Source organism: Electrona antarctica, assembly GCF_951216825.1.
Source record: "Electrona antarctica genome assembly, chromosome: 2".
NCBI classification, from domain to species: Eukaryota; Metazoa; Chordata; class Actinopteri; order Myctophiformes; family Myctophidae; genus Electrona; species Electrona antarctica.
This window is the reverse complement of record NC_136807.1, coordinates 47,712,530-47,725,371: the sequence shown is the minus strand read 5'-3', so window position 1 is coordinate 47,725,371 and position 12,842 is coordinate 47,712,530. Positions and strand designations below refer to the sequence as shown.

General features: G+C 43.2%; 1 protein-coding gene across 1 annotated transcript; it reads right to left on the bottom strand.

Annotated features, from left to right (window-relative positions):
- Nucleotides 1-799: 799 nt before the first annotated feature.
- LOC306933636 (uncharacterized protein) lies at nt 800-12,825 on the bottom strand (the record flags this gene model as incomplete). The annotated part of the gene is made up of 3 exons (XM_079515952.1): nt 800-806; nt 6,956-7,527; nt 12,292-12,825. 3 exons carry the CDS (start codon nt 12,823-12,825, stop codon nt 800-802), a joined length of 1,113 nt encoding a protein of 370 aa, XP_079372078.1.
- Nucleotides 12,826-12,842: the final 17 nt, after the last annotated feature.

Genomic DNA, 12,842 nt, shown 5'->3' with positions numbered 1-12,842 from the left:
AAACTATGTTCTAATAACAACAATACTCACAATCAATTTAGTAGACATTCCTGGTGACGTGATACCATAAACTATGATTTTGTTATGTCATCCGTTTTGCTATAAATATAATGTTTTCTGAACGCAGTAAACACACTCCTGTTCAAGGAAAGCATGATGGTGGAGTTGATCCCAACTTCCAATGACAGAATGCCAGCTGTTGGAAAACTTGGTTAATTTTAATTTGGACAAATAACTCACTGTGATCAGAAAACTAAGAGTGTTTAAATCTTCTATAAACTGTATGTATATTTGATTATGGAGACACTTCTCAGGTAGGCCTAGATACTTCTAGCCTGGTTAATAAACCAGACCGAATCAGCCGTTGGCAAAAAAAGAAAAGCCTGCCAGTGTTGTGTGATATTAGTCTGGCTTATTAGCCAGGCTAAGATACTTCATTATGTGCCATGCTGCAAAGCAAATGTACTCATTGTACTCTGTATAAAATACAAATATATATAGGCATACTTCTTCCCTAGTGCCATTTCACACATTTCCATTACAATTACAATTACAATGTATGCGTTTAGCAGACACTCTTAATCCAGAGCGATTTACATTAAATTTACAAAAAGCATGGCAATACATCACATACATAGAAAGGGGAGGCATTGTTTCATTGTATTGAACTCAACAAGATGCTTCACACCAAAACCAGCAGTTGTTCACACTTCATCGTCCTGGAATGGGTGCGGAATGAGACTCTTCTGTACCAAGCAAGTCTAGAGTTTTGGTTAAAATCTAATCTACATGTCTAGTATCAGTGGCTTCTCAAAGCGCGTGGGGGTTGAGGACGCTGTCATTGTACAGCTGCACAACTCCTGAATCCAGTCACCAGGAGTTAATCTGCAATAAAATGTAGTCCAATCTCCCATTTGATGCCCCGTACTGAGTTCAAAGGTTATCTAAAGTCCAATAAACATAACTCATGGACCTTAAAGAAATTTAATTTTTTAATGATTACCACCGGGATACATATCCCAAAACGAATGGGTCAGCGTGATATGAACAAATGAGTGTGTGTGTGTGTGTGTGTGTGTGTGTGTGTGTGTGTGTGTGTGTGTGTGTGTGTGTGTGTGTGTGTGTGTGTGTGTGTGTGTGTGTGTGTGTGTGTGTGTGTGTGTGTGTGTGTGTGTGTGCGTGCGTGCGTGCGTGTATGCATTGATGTAGGCCTATGTATGTGTAAAAGGACCCCCCCTAAAATGAGAAGCTGCATCTCATGCAGAACATTGGGCCACACAACTAATAGTCTTCACGCAATGTCACCCAACACAAGACATTTTGTAAGATGTGTTTATCACTCTTCTACAGTATATAGAAAAACACCAACCTGGGTGTGCTTTTCATTAAAAGCAAATGGCCCATTGATTGATGGCTTCACAAATATTGATGTCAATATTTATTAGGGGTGGGGGGGATTTGCAAAATGTTCTAACTGAATGTATTGATTTGATTACGTGAGTAACTTTGATGTATTAATCTGATGACATGTATTCATTATCTGATGTAATGTAATGCCATGCATTGAATATTGTGTTGTACTGTTTTGGATCAGAGCAATGAGAGCATCATAGATAGGTCAGCAGCAGAAATTATGTTTGCAATACATAATATTAGCAATGAATATTTTAGAAAGGGTCCATATTTTTGCTCGTAAGGCAAAAAAAATGTATACGAAAATGTATTAATATAAAGCCATAAGCTTCCAGTGCCAACATGTGACCATGACGTAAAAAGTGAGGATACTCTTATAAAATAATGTGGTCGGCTCTTAAAAGAGCCTTTTGTGGGTATAAAGATGGAGCAGGCAGTTTACTTCTTTTTGCATTGTATGTACCCTAACCCTATGATGACTGATTATTATCAGAGCTTTCACGTTTTGATTTAACCAAAAACTAACAGACCTTTGAATAAAACTAATTCAATATCGAAAATGTATATGGAGAAACACGGTCCTCGTCCATTTTTTTCAGCAGGTAATCGATCCGCTCCGGGCCGGGCATCTCCTCTGGACAAACATACCACCCGACGGCGCGCTTTGAGTCGGGCGGGGAGAGCTGTTTCTCTGGAGAGAAACAGTTCAGTTTGTCATCACGGTCCAGGATGGAACCGGGCCGCTCTGTGGAGACACGTTCCACGGGGAGACGCGGGCAGAGAGGAGACTCCACGACCACCACACCGGTCAGGCCGGTCATCTCCCGCACCAGGCGCTGGAAGAGCAGCTTGCGGATAAGCAGGATCTCCCTCAGAGCCACTGTACCTGGACGGTAACGGTGAGGTTTCTTCACTCCACCGGTTGCCGGCGCGCTCTTACGAGCTGCCTTGGTGGCGAGCTGTTTCCTGGGCGCTTTGCCGCCGGTGGACATACGAGCGGTCTGCTTCTTAGTTCTTGCCATTGTATCTTGTCTTGTTCTCTTCCAAAGAAGTTGAGAATAGAATGCTTATTGCAGCCGCAAACTTCTGCTTTTATTTGCGCTTCTGAGACGCCGTTGTTCTCTGATTGGTCAGTGGTGAGTCCAGGCGATACCCACTCATTAATACCCACTCATCAAAATAATGAAGAGAGCGATTACATTTCAGGACCGCCTAAAATAAAGGTGGTCAATCATAGAGAAAACCTACAGGGATGCCCCCTATGTCAGCTGGTCCAGGGACTATATGCCAGGCGGTAAACCCATTGGATTTAACCAGATTATAAGAAAACAAAAAGAAAGCTATACCTGACGACTGGAAAGAGACTACCAAAAAACATAGCTAAATGGAATGCTATCTATCACTAAAAAGATAATATACATGGCTGAATACCTGAGCACGGTTTGTGTTCCTGTATGCTTTCCGTGTGTGGACATACATAAATTGTTACGTTAAACTGTGTGTGCGTGTGTGTGTGTGTGTGTGTGTGTGTGTGTGTGTGTGTGTGTGTGTGTGTGTGTGTGTGTGTGTGTGTGTGTGTGTGTGTGTGTGTGTGTGTGTGTGTGTGTGTGTGTGTGTGTGTTAGAGAGAGAGGGGGGGGGAGTGGGAATGTCTCTCTCTCTCTCTCTCTCTCTCTCTCTCTCTCTCTCGCGACCCTTGATACAATAATAATCAATGTGTTGCGTGCCCTGGCCGTGATAATAAAGTACAAATAAAAACGAGATGATCACCTTTAGGGTAAACATATATGCCCGCCCCTATCCAACCAATCTATAAGTCTACATAAAGTGCTATCTAAGGGGGTAGTGTAAGTGCTACGGGCCATGATGGAGTCTGAAAAGGTGGGTTTTCAGACTATAGCGGAATATTGGGAGTGAGGCTGCAGTTCTGATTGTAATGGGAAGTGCATTCCATAGTTTTGGAACACCATTGCTTGATGTTCTGTGTAAAGCACATTTAATTGACTTGTTGAAATAAAATGGCTTTGCCTTTCATAGTAGCGTGCCCCCCCTCATAGTGTTATTTAGAACAAAAGGAGTCATGCAGAACATTGGGCCATCTGCAATAAAATGTAGTCCAATCTCCCATTTGATGCCCCGTACTGAGTTCAAAGGTTATCTAAAGTCCAATAAACATAACTCATGGGACCTTAAAGAAATTTAATTTTTTAATGATTACCACCGGGATACATATCCCAAAACGAATGGGTCAGCGTGATATGAACAAATGAGTGTGTGTGTGTGTGTGTGTGTGTGTGTGTGTGTGTGTGTGTGTGTGTGTGTGTGTGTGTGTGTGTGTGTGTGTGTGTGTGTGTGTGTGTGTGTGTGTGTGTGTGTGTGTGTGCGTGCGTGCGTGCGTGTATGCATTGATGTAGGCCTATGTATGTGTAAAAGGACCCCCCCCTAAAATGAGAAGCTGCATCTCATGCAGAACATTGGGCCACACAACTAATAGTCTTCACGCAATGTCACCCAACACAAGACATTTTGTAAGATGTGTTTATCACTCTTCTACAGTATATAGAAAAACACCAACCTGGGTGTGCTTTTCATTAAAAGCAAATGGCCCATTGATTGATGGCTTCACAAATATTGATGTCAATATTTATTAGGGGTGGGGGGGATTTGCAAAATGTTCTAACTGAATGTATTGATTTGATTACGTGAGTAACTTTGATGTATTAATCTGATGACATGTATTCATTATCTGATGTAATGTAATGCCATGCATTGAATATTGTGTTGTACTGTTTTGGATCAGAGCAATGAGAGCATCATAGATAGGTCAGCAGCAGAAATTATGTTTGCAATACATAATATTAGCAATGAATATTTTAGAAAGGGTCCATATTTTTGCTCGTAAGGCAAAAAAAATTTATACGAAAATGTATTAATATAAAGCCATAAGCTTCCAGTGCCAACATGTGACCATGACGTAAAAAGTGAGGATACTCTTATAAAATAATGTGGTCGGCTCTTAAAAGAGCCTTTTGTGGGTATAAAGATGGAGCAGGCAGTTTACTTCTTTTTGCATTGTATGTACCCTAACCCTATGATGACTGATTATTATCAGAGCTTTCACGTTTTGATTTAACCAAAAACTAACAGACCTTTGAATAAAACTAATTCAATATCGAAAATGTATATGGAGAAACACGGTCCTCGTCCATTTTTTTCAGCAGGTAATCGATCCGCTCCGGGCCGGGCATCTCCTCTGGACAAACATACCACCCGACGGCGCGCTTTGAGTCGGGCGGGGAGAGCTGTTTCTCGGGAGAGAAACAGTTCAGTTTGTCATCACGGTCCAGGATGGAACCGGGCCGCTCTGTGGAGACACGTTCCACGGGGAGACGCGGGCAGAGAGGAGACTCCACGACCACCACACCGGTCAGGCCGGTCATCTCCCGCACCAGGCGCTGGAAGAGCAGCTTGCGGATACGCAGGATCTCCCTCAGAGCCACTGTACCTGGACGGTAACGGTGAGGTTTCTTCACTCCACCGGTTGCCGGCGCGCTCTTACGAGCTGCCTTGGTGGCGAGCTGTTTCCTGGGCGCTTTGCCGCCGGTGGACATACGAGCGGTCTGCTTCTTAGTTCTTGCCATTGTATCTTGTCTTGTTCTCTTCCAAAGAAGTTGAGAATAGAATGCTTATTGCAGCCGCAAACTTCTGCTTTTATTTGCGCTTCTGAGACGCCGTTGTTCTCTGATTGGTCAGTGGTGAGTCCAGGCGATACCCACTCATTAATACCCACTCATCAAAATAATGAAGAGAGCGATTACATTTCAGGACCGCCTAAAATAAAGGTGGTCAATCATAGAGAAAACCTACAGGGATGCCCCCTATGTCAGCTGGTCCAGGGACTATATGCCAGGCGGTAAACCCATTGGATTTAACCAGATTATAAGAAAACAAAAAGAAAGCTATACCTGACGACTGGAAAGAGACTACCAAAAAACATAGCTAAATGGAATGCTATCTATCACTAAAAAGATAATATACATGGCTGAATACCTGAGCACGGTTTGTGTTCCTGTATGCTTTCCGTGTGTGGACATACATAAATTGTTACGTTAAACTGTGTGTGCGTGTGTGTGTGTGTGTGTGTGTGTGTGTGTGTGTGTGTGTGTGTGTGTGTGTGTGTGTGTGTGTGTGTGTGTGTGTGTGTGTGTGTGTGTGTGTGTGTGTGTGTGTGTGTGTGTGTGTGTGTGTGTTAGAGAGAGAGGGGGGGGAGTGGGAATGTCTCTCTCTCTCTCTCTCTCTCTCTCTCTCTCTCTCGCGACCCTTGATACAATAATAATCAATGTGTTGCGTGCCCTGGCCGTGATAATAAAGTACAAATAAAAACGAGATGATCACCTTTAGGGTAAACATATATGCCCGCCCCTATCCAACCAATCTATAAGTCTACATAAAGTGCTATCTAAGGGGGTAGTGTAAGTGCTACGGGCCATGATGGAGTCTGAAAAGGTGGGTTTTCAGACTATAGCGGAATATTGGGAGTGAGGCTGCAGTTCTGATTGTAATGGGAAGTGCATTCCATAGTTTTGGAACACCATTGCTTGATGTTCTGTGTAAAGCACATTTAATTGACTTGTTGAAATAAAATGGCTTTGCCTTTCATAGTAGCGTGCCCCCCCTCATAGTGTTATTTAGAACAAAAGGAGTCATGCAGAACATTGGGCCACACAACTAATAGTCTTCACGCAATGTCACCCAACACAAGACATTTTGTAAGATGTGTTTATCACTCTTCTACAGTATATAGAAAAACACCAACCTGGGTGTACATGCTTTTCATTAAAAGCAAATGGCCCATTGATTGATGGCTTCAAAAATATTGATGTCAATATGTATTAGGGGTGGGGGGGATTTGCAAAATGTTCTAACTGAATGTATTGATTTGATTACGTGACTAATAAAATGGCTTTGCCTTTCATAGCGTGCCCCCTAGTGTTATTTAGAACAAAAGGAGTCATAAGGCAAAAAAAATGTATACGAAAATGTATTAATATAAAGCCATAAGCTTCCAGTGCCAACATGTGACCATGACGTAAAAAGTGAGGATAGTATACTCTTATAAAATAATGTGGTCGGCTCTTAAAAGAGCCTTTTGTGGGTATAAAGATGGAGCAGGCAGTTTACTTCTTTTTGGGAGCGGCCTTCTTTGCTGCCTTGGGTTTGGCAACCTTCTTGGCTGGAGCTTGGACTTATATCGTGTTATGTAGACAACACTAGATTCGAATTGCATTGTATGTACCCTAACCCTATGATGACTGATTATTATCAGAGCTTTCACGTTTTGATTTAACCAAAAACGAACAGACCTTTGAATAAAACTAAAACAATATCGAAAATGTATATGGAGAAACACGGTCCTCGTCCATTCCACTGTTACGTTCTTAGCTTACGCATTTACTACTTTCTATGTATGTGATGTATTGCCATGCTTTTTGTAAATTTAATGTAAATCGCTCGCTCTGTACATTTGCTTTGCAGCATGGCACATAATGAAGTATCTTAGCTTGGCTAAGAAGCCCGCTGCTGCGGGCTTCTTAGCCACTTTCTTGGGGCTCTTGGCGGCCTTCTTCGGGCTTTTAGCTGCTACTTTCTTGGCGGCAGGCTTCTTGGATTTCTTGGGTGATTTCTTGGCGGCTGCGGGCTTCTTTGCTGCCACCTTCTTGGGCTTCTTAGCTGCTGCGGGTTTCTTGACTGAAGCAGGCTTCTTTGCTTTAACTGCTTTCTTAGCAATAGGTTTCTTTACCTTCACCGCTTCTGCCTTGTTCATCTTGAAAGAGCCAGAAGCCCCGGTGCCTTTGAGCTGGACCAGGGTGCCTTTAGCGACCAGGCTCTTGACGGCGATCTTAACGCGGGACTTGTTCTTCTCAACATCGTAGCCGCCGGCAGCCAGAGCCTTCTTGACCGCAGCCAGGGACACACCGCTCCGCTCCTTGGAGGCGGACACGGCCTTGACGACCAGCTCAGCGACGCTGGGGCCGGTGTTCTTGGGTCGGGGTGGTGCCTTCTTCTTGGCGGCCTTGGCCAGTGACGGAGCTGGTGCTGGTGCGACTTCTGCCATTATTGTCTCGGATAGTAGATTGCTGTTCCTTCTCTCAAGTAAACTCTCACAGACTGATGCTGAACGCTCTGAAGGGGCTGGACTTAAACACCACATGAGAACCATGTAGAGTCAACACACAAAGGCCCTCTTCTCTCTTGTGCCACTTGTGTTTTCTCCTCGATTAAAACAAGTTATAACAAACTACTGTGTATATTATTTAATGCGACAAAGAGCTGACACACATGTGCCTTTCTATCATGAATGTATATCTAAGATGAAAGCAGTGCACTCCTTTTTAGTAATAACCTCAAAACATCACCTGTCTAGAGTCAGATCAAAGTGTTGCCTTTGTCATTTTTCTTCTAAAATATTGTAAACTATGTTCTAATAACAACAATACTCACAATCAATTTAGTAGACATTCCTGGTGACGTGATACCATAAACTATGATTTTGTTATGTCATCCGTTTTGCTATAAATATAATGTTTTCTGAACGCAGTAAACACACTCCTGTTCAAGGAAAGCATGATGGTGGAGTTGATCCCAACTTCCAATGACAGAATGCCAGCTGTTGGAAAACTTGGTTAATTTTAATTTGGACAAATAACTCACTGTGATCAGAAAACTAAGAGTGTTTAAATCTTCTATAAACTGTATGTATATTTGATTATGGAGACACTTCTCAGGTAGGCCTAGATACTTCTAGCCTGGTTAATAAACCAGACCGAATCAGCCGTTGGCAAAAAAAGAAAAGCCTGCCAGTGTTGTGTGATATTAGTCTGGCTTATTAGCCAGGCTAAGATACTTCATTATGTGCCATGCTGCAAAGCAAATGTACTCATTGTACTCTGTATAAAATACAAATATATATAGGCATACTTCTTCCCTAGTGCCATTTCACACATTTCCATTACAATTACAATTACAATGTATGCGTTTAGCAGACACTCTTAATCCAGAGCGATTTACATTAAATTTACAAAAAGCATGGCAATACATCACATACATAGAAAGGGGAGGCATTGTTTCATTGTATTGAACTCAACAAGATGCTTCACACCAAAACCAGCAGTTGTTCACACTTCATCGTCCTGGAATGGGTGCGGAATGAGACTCTTCTGTACCAAGCAAGTCTAGAGTTTTGGTTAAAATCTAATCTACATGTCTAGTATCAGTGGCTTCTCAAAGCGCGTGGGGGTTGAGGACGCTGTCATTGTACAGCTGCACAACTCCTGAATCCAGTCACCAGGAGTTAATCTGCAATAAAATGTAGTCCAATCTCCCATTTGATGCCCCGTACTGAGTTCAAAGGTTATCTAAAGTCCAATAAACATAACTCATGGACCTTAAAGAAATTAAATTTTTTAATGATTACCACCGGGATACATATCCCAAAACGAATGGGTCAGCGTGATATGAACAAATGAGTGTGTGTGTGTGTGTGTGTGTGTGTGTGTGTGTGTGTGTGTGTGTGTGTGTGTGTGTGTGTGTGTGTGTGTGTGTGTGTGTGTGTGTGTGTGTGTGTGTGTGTGTGTGTGTGTGTGTGTGTGTGTGTGTGTGTGTGCGTGCGTGCGTGTATGCATTGATGTAGGCCTATGTATGTGTAAAAGGACCCCCCCTAAAATGAGAAGCTGCATCTCATGCAGAACATTGGGCCACACAACTAATAGTCTTCACGCAATGTCACCCAACACAAGACATTTTGTAAGATGTGTTTATCACTCTTCTACAGTATATAGAAAAACACCAACCTGGGTGTGCTTTTCATTAAAAGCAAATGGCCCATTGATTGATGGCTTCACAAATATTGATGTCAATATTTATTAGGGGTGGGGGGGATTTGCAAAATGTTCTAACTGAATGTATTGATTTGATTACGTGAGTAACTTTGATGTATTAATCTGATGACATGTATTCATTATCTGATGTAATGTAATGCCATGCATTGAATATTGTGTTGTACTGTTTTGGATCAGAGCAATGAGAGCATCATAGATAGGTCAGCAGCAGAAATTATGTTTGCAATACATAATATTAGCAATGAATATTTTAGAAAGGGTCCATATTTTTGCTCGTAAGGCAAAAAAAATGTATACGAAAATGTATTAATATAAAGCCATAAGCTTCCAGTGCCAACATGTGACCATGACGTAAAAAGTGAGGATACTCTTATAAAATAATGTGGTCGGCTCTTAAAAGAGCCTTTTGTGGGTATAAAGATGGAGCAGGCAGTTTACTTCTTTTTGCATTGTATGTACCCTAACCCTATGATGACTGATTATTATCAGAGCTTTCACGTTTTGATTTAACCAAAAACTAACAGACCTTTGAATAAAACTAATTCAATATCGAAAATGTATATGGAGAAACACGGTCCTCGTCCATTTTTTTCAGCAGGTAATCGATCCGCTCCGGGCCGGGCATCTCCTCTGGACAAACATACCACCCGACGGCGCGCTTTGAGTCGGGCGGGGAGAGCTGTTTCTCGGGAGAGAAACAGTTCAGTTTGTCATCACGGTCCAGGATGGAACCGGGCCGCTCTGTGGAGACACGTTCCACGGGGAGACGCGGGCAGAGAGGAGACTCCACGACCACCACACCGGTCAGGCCGGTCATCTCCCGCACCAGGCGCTGGAAGAGCAGCTTGCGGATACGCAGGATCTCCCTCAGAGCCACTGTACCTGGACGGTAACGGTGAGGTTTCTTCACTCCACCGGTTGCCGGCGCGCTCTTACGAGCTGCCTTGGTGGCGAGCTGTTTCCTGGGCGCTTTGCCGCCGGTGGACATACGAGCGGTCTGCTTCTTAGTTCTTGCCATTGTATCTTGTCTTGTTCTCTTCCAAAGAAGTTGAGAATAGAATGCTTATTGCAGCCGCAAACTTCTGCTTTTATTTGCGCTTCTGAGACGCCGTTGTTCTCTGATTGGTCAGTGGTGAGTCCAGGCGATACCCACTCATTAATACCCACTCATCAAAATAATGAAGAGAGCGATTACATTTCAGGACCGCCTAAAATAAAGGTGGTCAATCATAGAGAAAACCTACAGGGATGCCCCCTATGTCAGCTGGTCCAGGGACTATATGCCAGGCGGTAAACCCATTGGATTTAACCAGATTATAAGAAAACAAAAAGAAAGCTATACCTGACGACTGGAAAGAGACTACCAAAAAACATAGCTAAATGGAATGCTATCTATCACTAAAAAGATAATATACATGGCTGAATACCTGAGCACGGTTTGTGTTCCTGTATGCTTTCCGTGTGTGGACATACATAAATTGTTACGTTAAACTGTGTGTGCGTGTGTGTGTGTGTGTGTGTGTGTGTGTGTGTGTGTGTATGTGTGTGTGTGTGTGTGTGTGTGTGTGTGTGTGTGTGTGTGTGTGTGTGTGTGTGTGTGTGTGTGTGTGTGTGTGTGTGTGTGTGTGTGTGTGTGTGTGTGTGTGTTAGAGAGAGAGGGGGGGGGGGAGTGGGAATGTCTCTCTCTCTCTCTCTCTCTCTCTCTCTCTCTCTCGCGACCCTTGATACAATAATAATCAATGTGTTGCGTGCCCTGGCCGTGATAATAAAGTACAAATAAAAACGAGATGATCACCTTTAGGGTAAACATATATGCCCGCCCCTATCCAACCAATCTATAAGTCTACATAAAGTGCTATCTAAGGGGGTAGTGTAAGTGCTACGGGCCATGATGGAGTCTGAAAAGGTGGGTTTTCAGACTATAGCGGAATATTGGGAGTGAGGCTGCAGTTCTGATTGTAATGGGAAGTGCATTCCATAGTTTTGGAACACCATTGCTTGATGTTCTGTGTAAAGCACATTTAATTGACTTGTTGAAATAAAATGGCTTTGCCTTTCATAGTAGCGTGCCCCCCCTCATAGTGTTATTTAGAACAAAAGGAGTCATGCAGAACATTGGGCCACACAACTAATAGTCTTCACGCAATGTCACCCAACACAAGACATTTTGTAAGATGTGTTTATCACTCTTCTACAGTATATAGAAAAACACCAACCTGGGTGTACATGCTTTTCATTAAAAGCAAATGGCCCATTGATTGATGGCTTCAAAAATATTGATGTCAATATGTATTAGGGGTGGGGGGGATTTGCAAAATGTTCTAACTGAATGTATTGATTTGATTACGTGACTAATAAAATGGCTTTGCCTTTCATAGCGTGCCCCCTAGTGTTATTTAGAACAAAAGGAGTCATAAGGCAAAAAAAATGTATACGAAAATGTATTAATATAAAGCCATAAGCTTCCAGTGCCAACATGTGACCATGACGTAAAAAGTGAGGATAGTATACTCTTATAAAATAATGTGGTCGGCTCTTAAAAGAGCCTTTTGTGGGTATAAAGATGGAGCAGGCAGTTTACTTCTTTTTGGGAGCGGCCTTCTTTGCTGCCTTGGGTTTGGCAACCTTCTTGGCTGGAGCTTGGACTTATATCGTGTTATGTAGACAACACTAGATTCGAATTGCATTGTATGTACCCTAACCCTATGATGACTGATTATTATCAGAGCTTTCACGTTTTGATTTAACCAAAAACGAACAGACCTTTGAATAAAACTAAAACAATATCGAAAATGTATATGGAGAAACACGGTCCTCGTCCATTCCACTGTTACGTTCTTAGCTTACGCATTTACTACTTTCTATGTATGTGATGTATTGCCATGCTTTTTGTAAATTTAATGTAAATCGCTCGCTCTGTACATTTGCTTTGCAGCATGGCACATAATGAAGTATCTTAGCTTGGCTAAGAAGCCCGCTGCTGCGGGCTTCTTAGCCACTTTCTTGGGGCTCTTGGCGGCCTTCTTCGGGCTTTTAGCTGCTACTTTCTTGGCGGCAGGCTTCTTGGCTTTCTTGGGTGATTTCTTGGCGGCTGCGGGCTTCTTTGCTGCCACCTTCTTGGGCTTCTTAGCTGCTGCGGGTTTCTTGACTGAAGCAGGCTTCTTTGCTTTAACTGCTTTCTTAGCAATAGGTTTCTTTACCTTCACCGCTTCTGCCTTGTTCATCTTGAAAGAGCCAGAAGCCCCGGTGCCTTTGAGCTGGACCAGGGTGCCTTTAGCGACCAGGCTCTTGACGGCGATCTTAACGCGGGACTTGTTCTTCTCAACATCGTAGCCGCCGGCAGCCAGAGCCTTCTTGACCGCAGCCAGGGACACACCGCTCCGCTCCTTGGAGGCGGACACGGCCTTGACGACCAGCTCAGCGACGCTGGGGCCGGTGTTCTTGGGTCGGGGTGGTGCCTTCTTCTTGGCGGCCTTGGCCAGTGACGGAGCTGGTGCTGGTGCGACTTCTGCCATTATTGTCTCGGATAGTA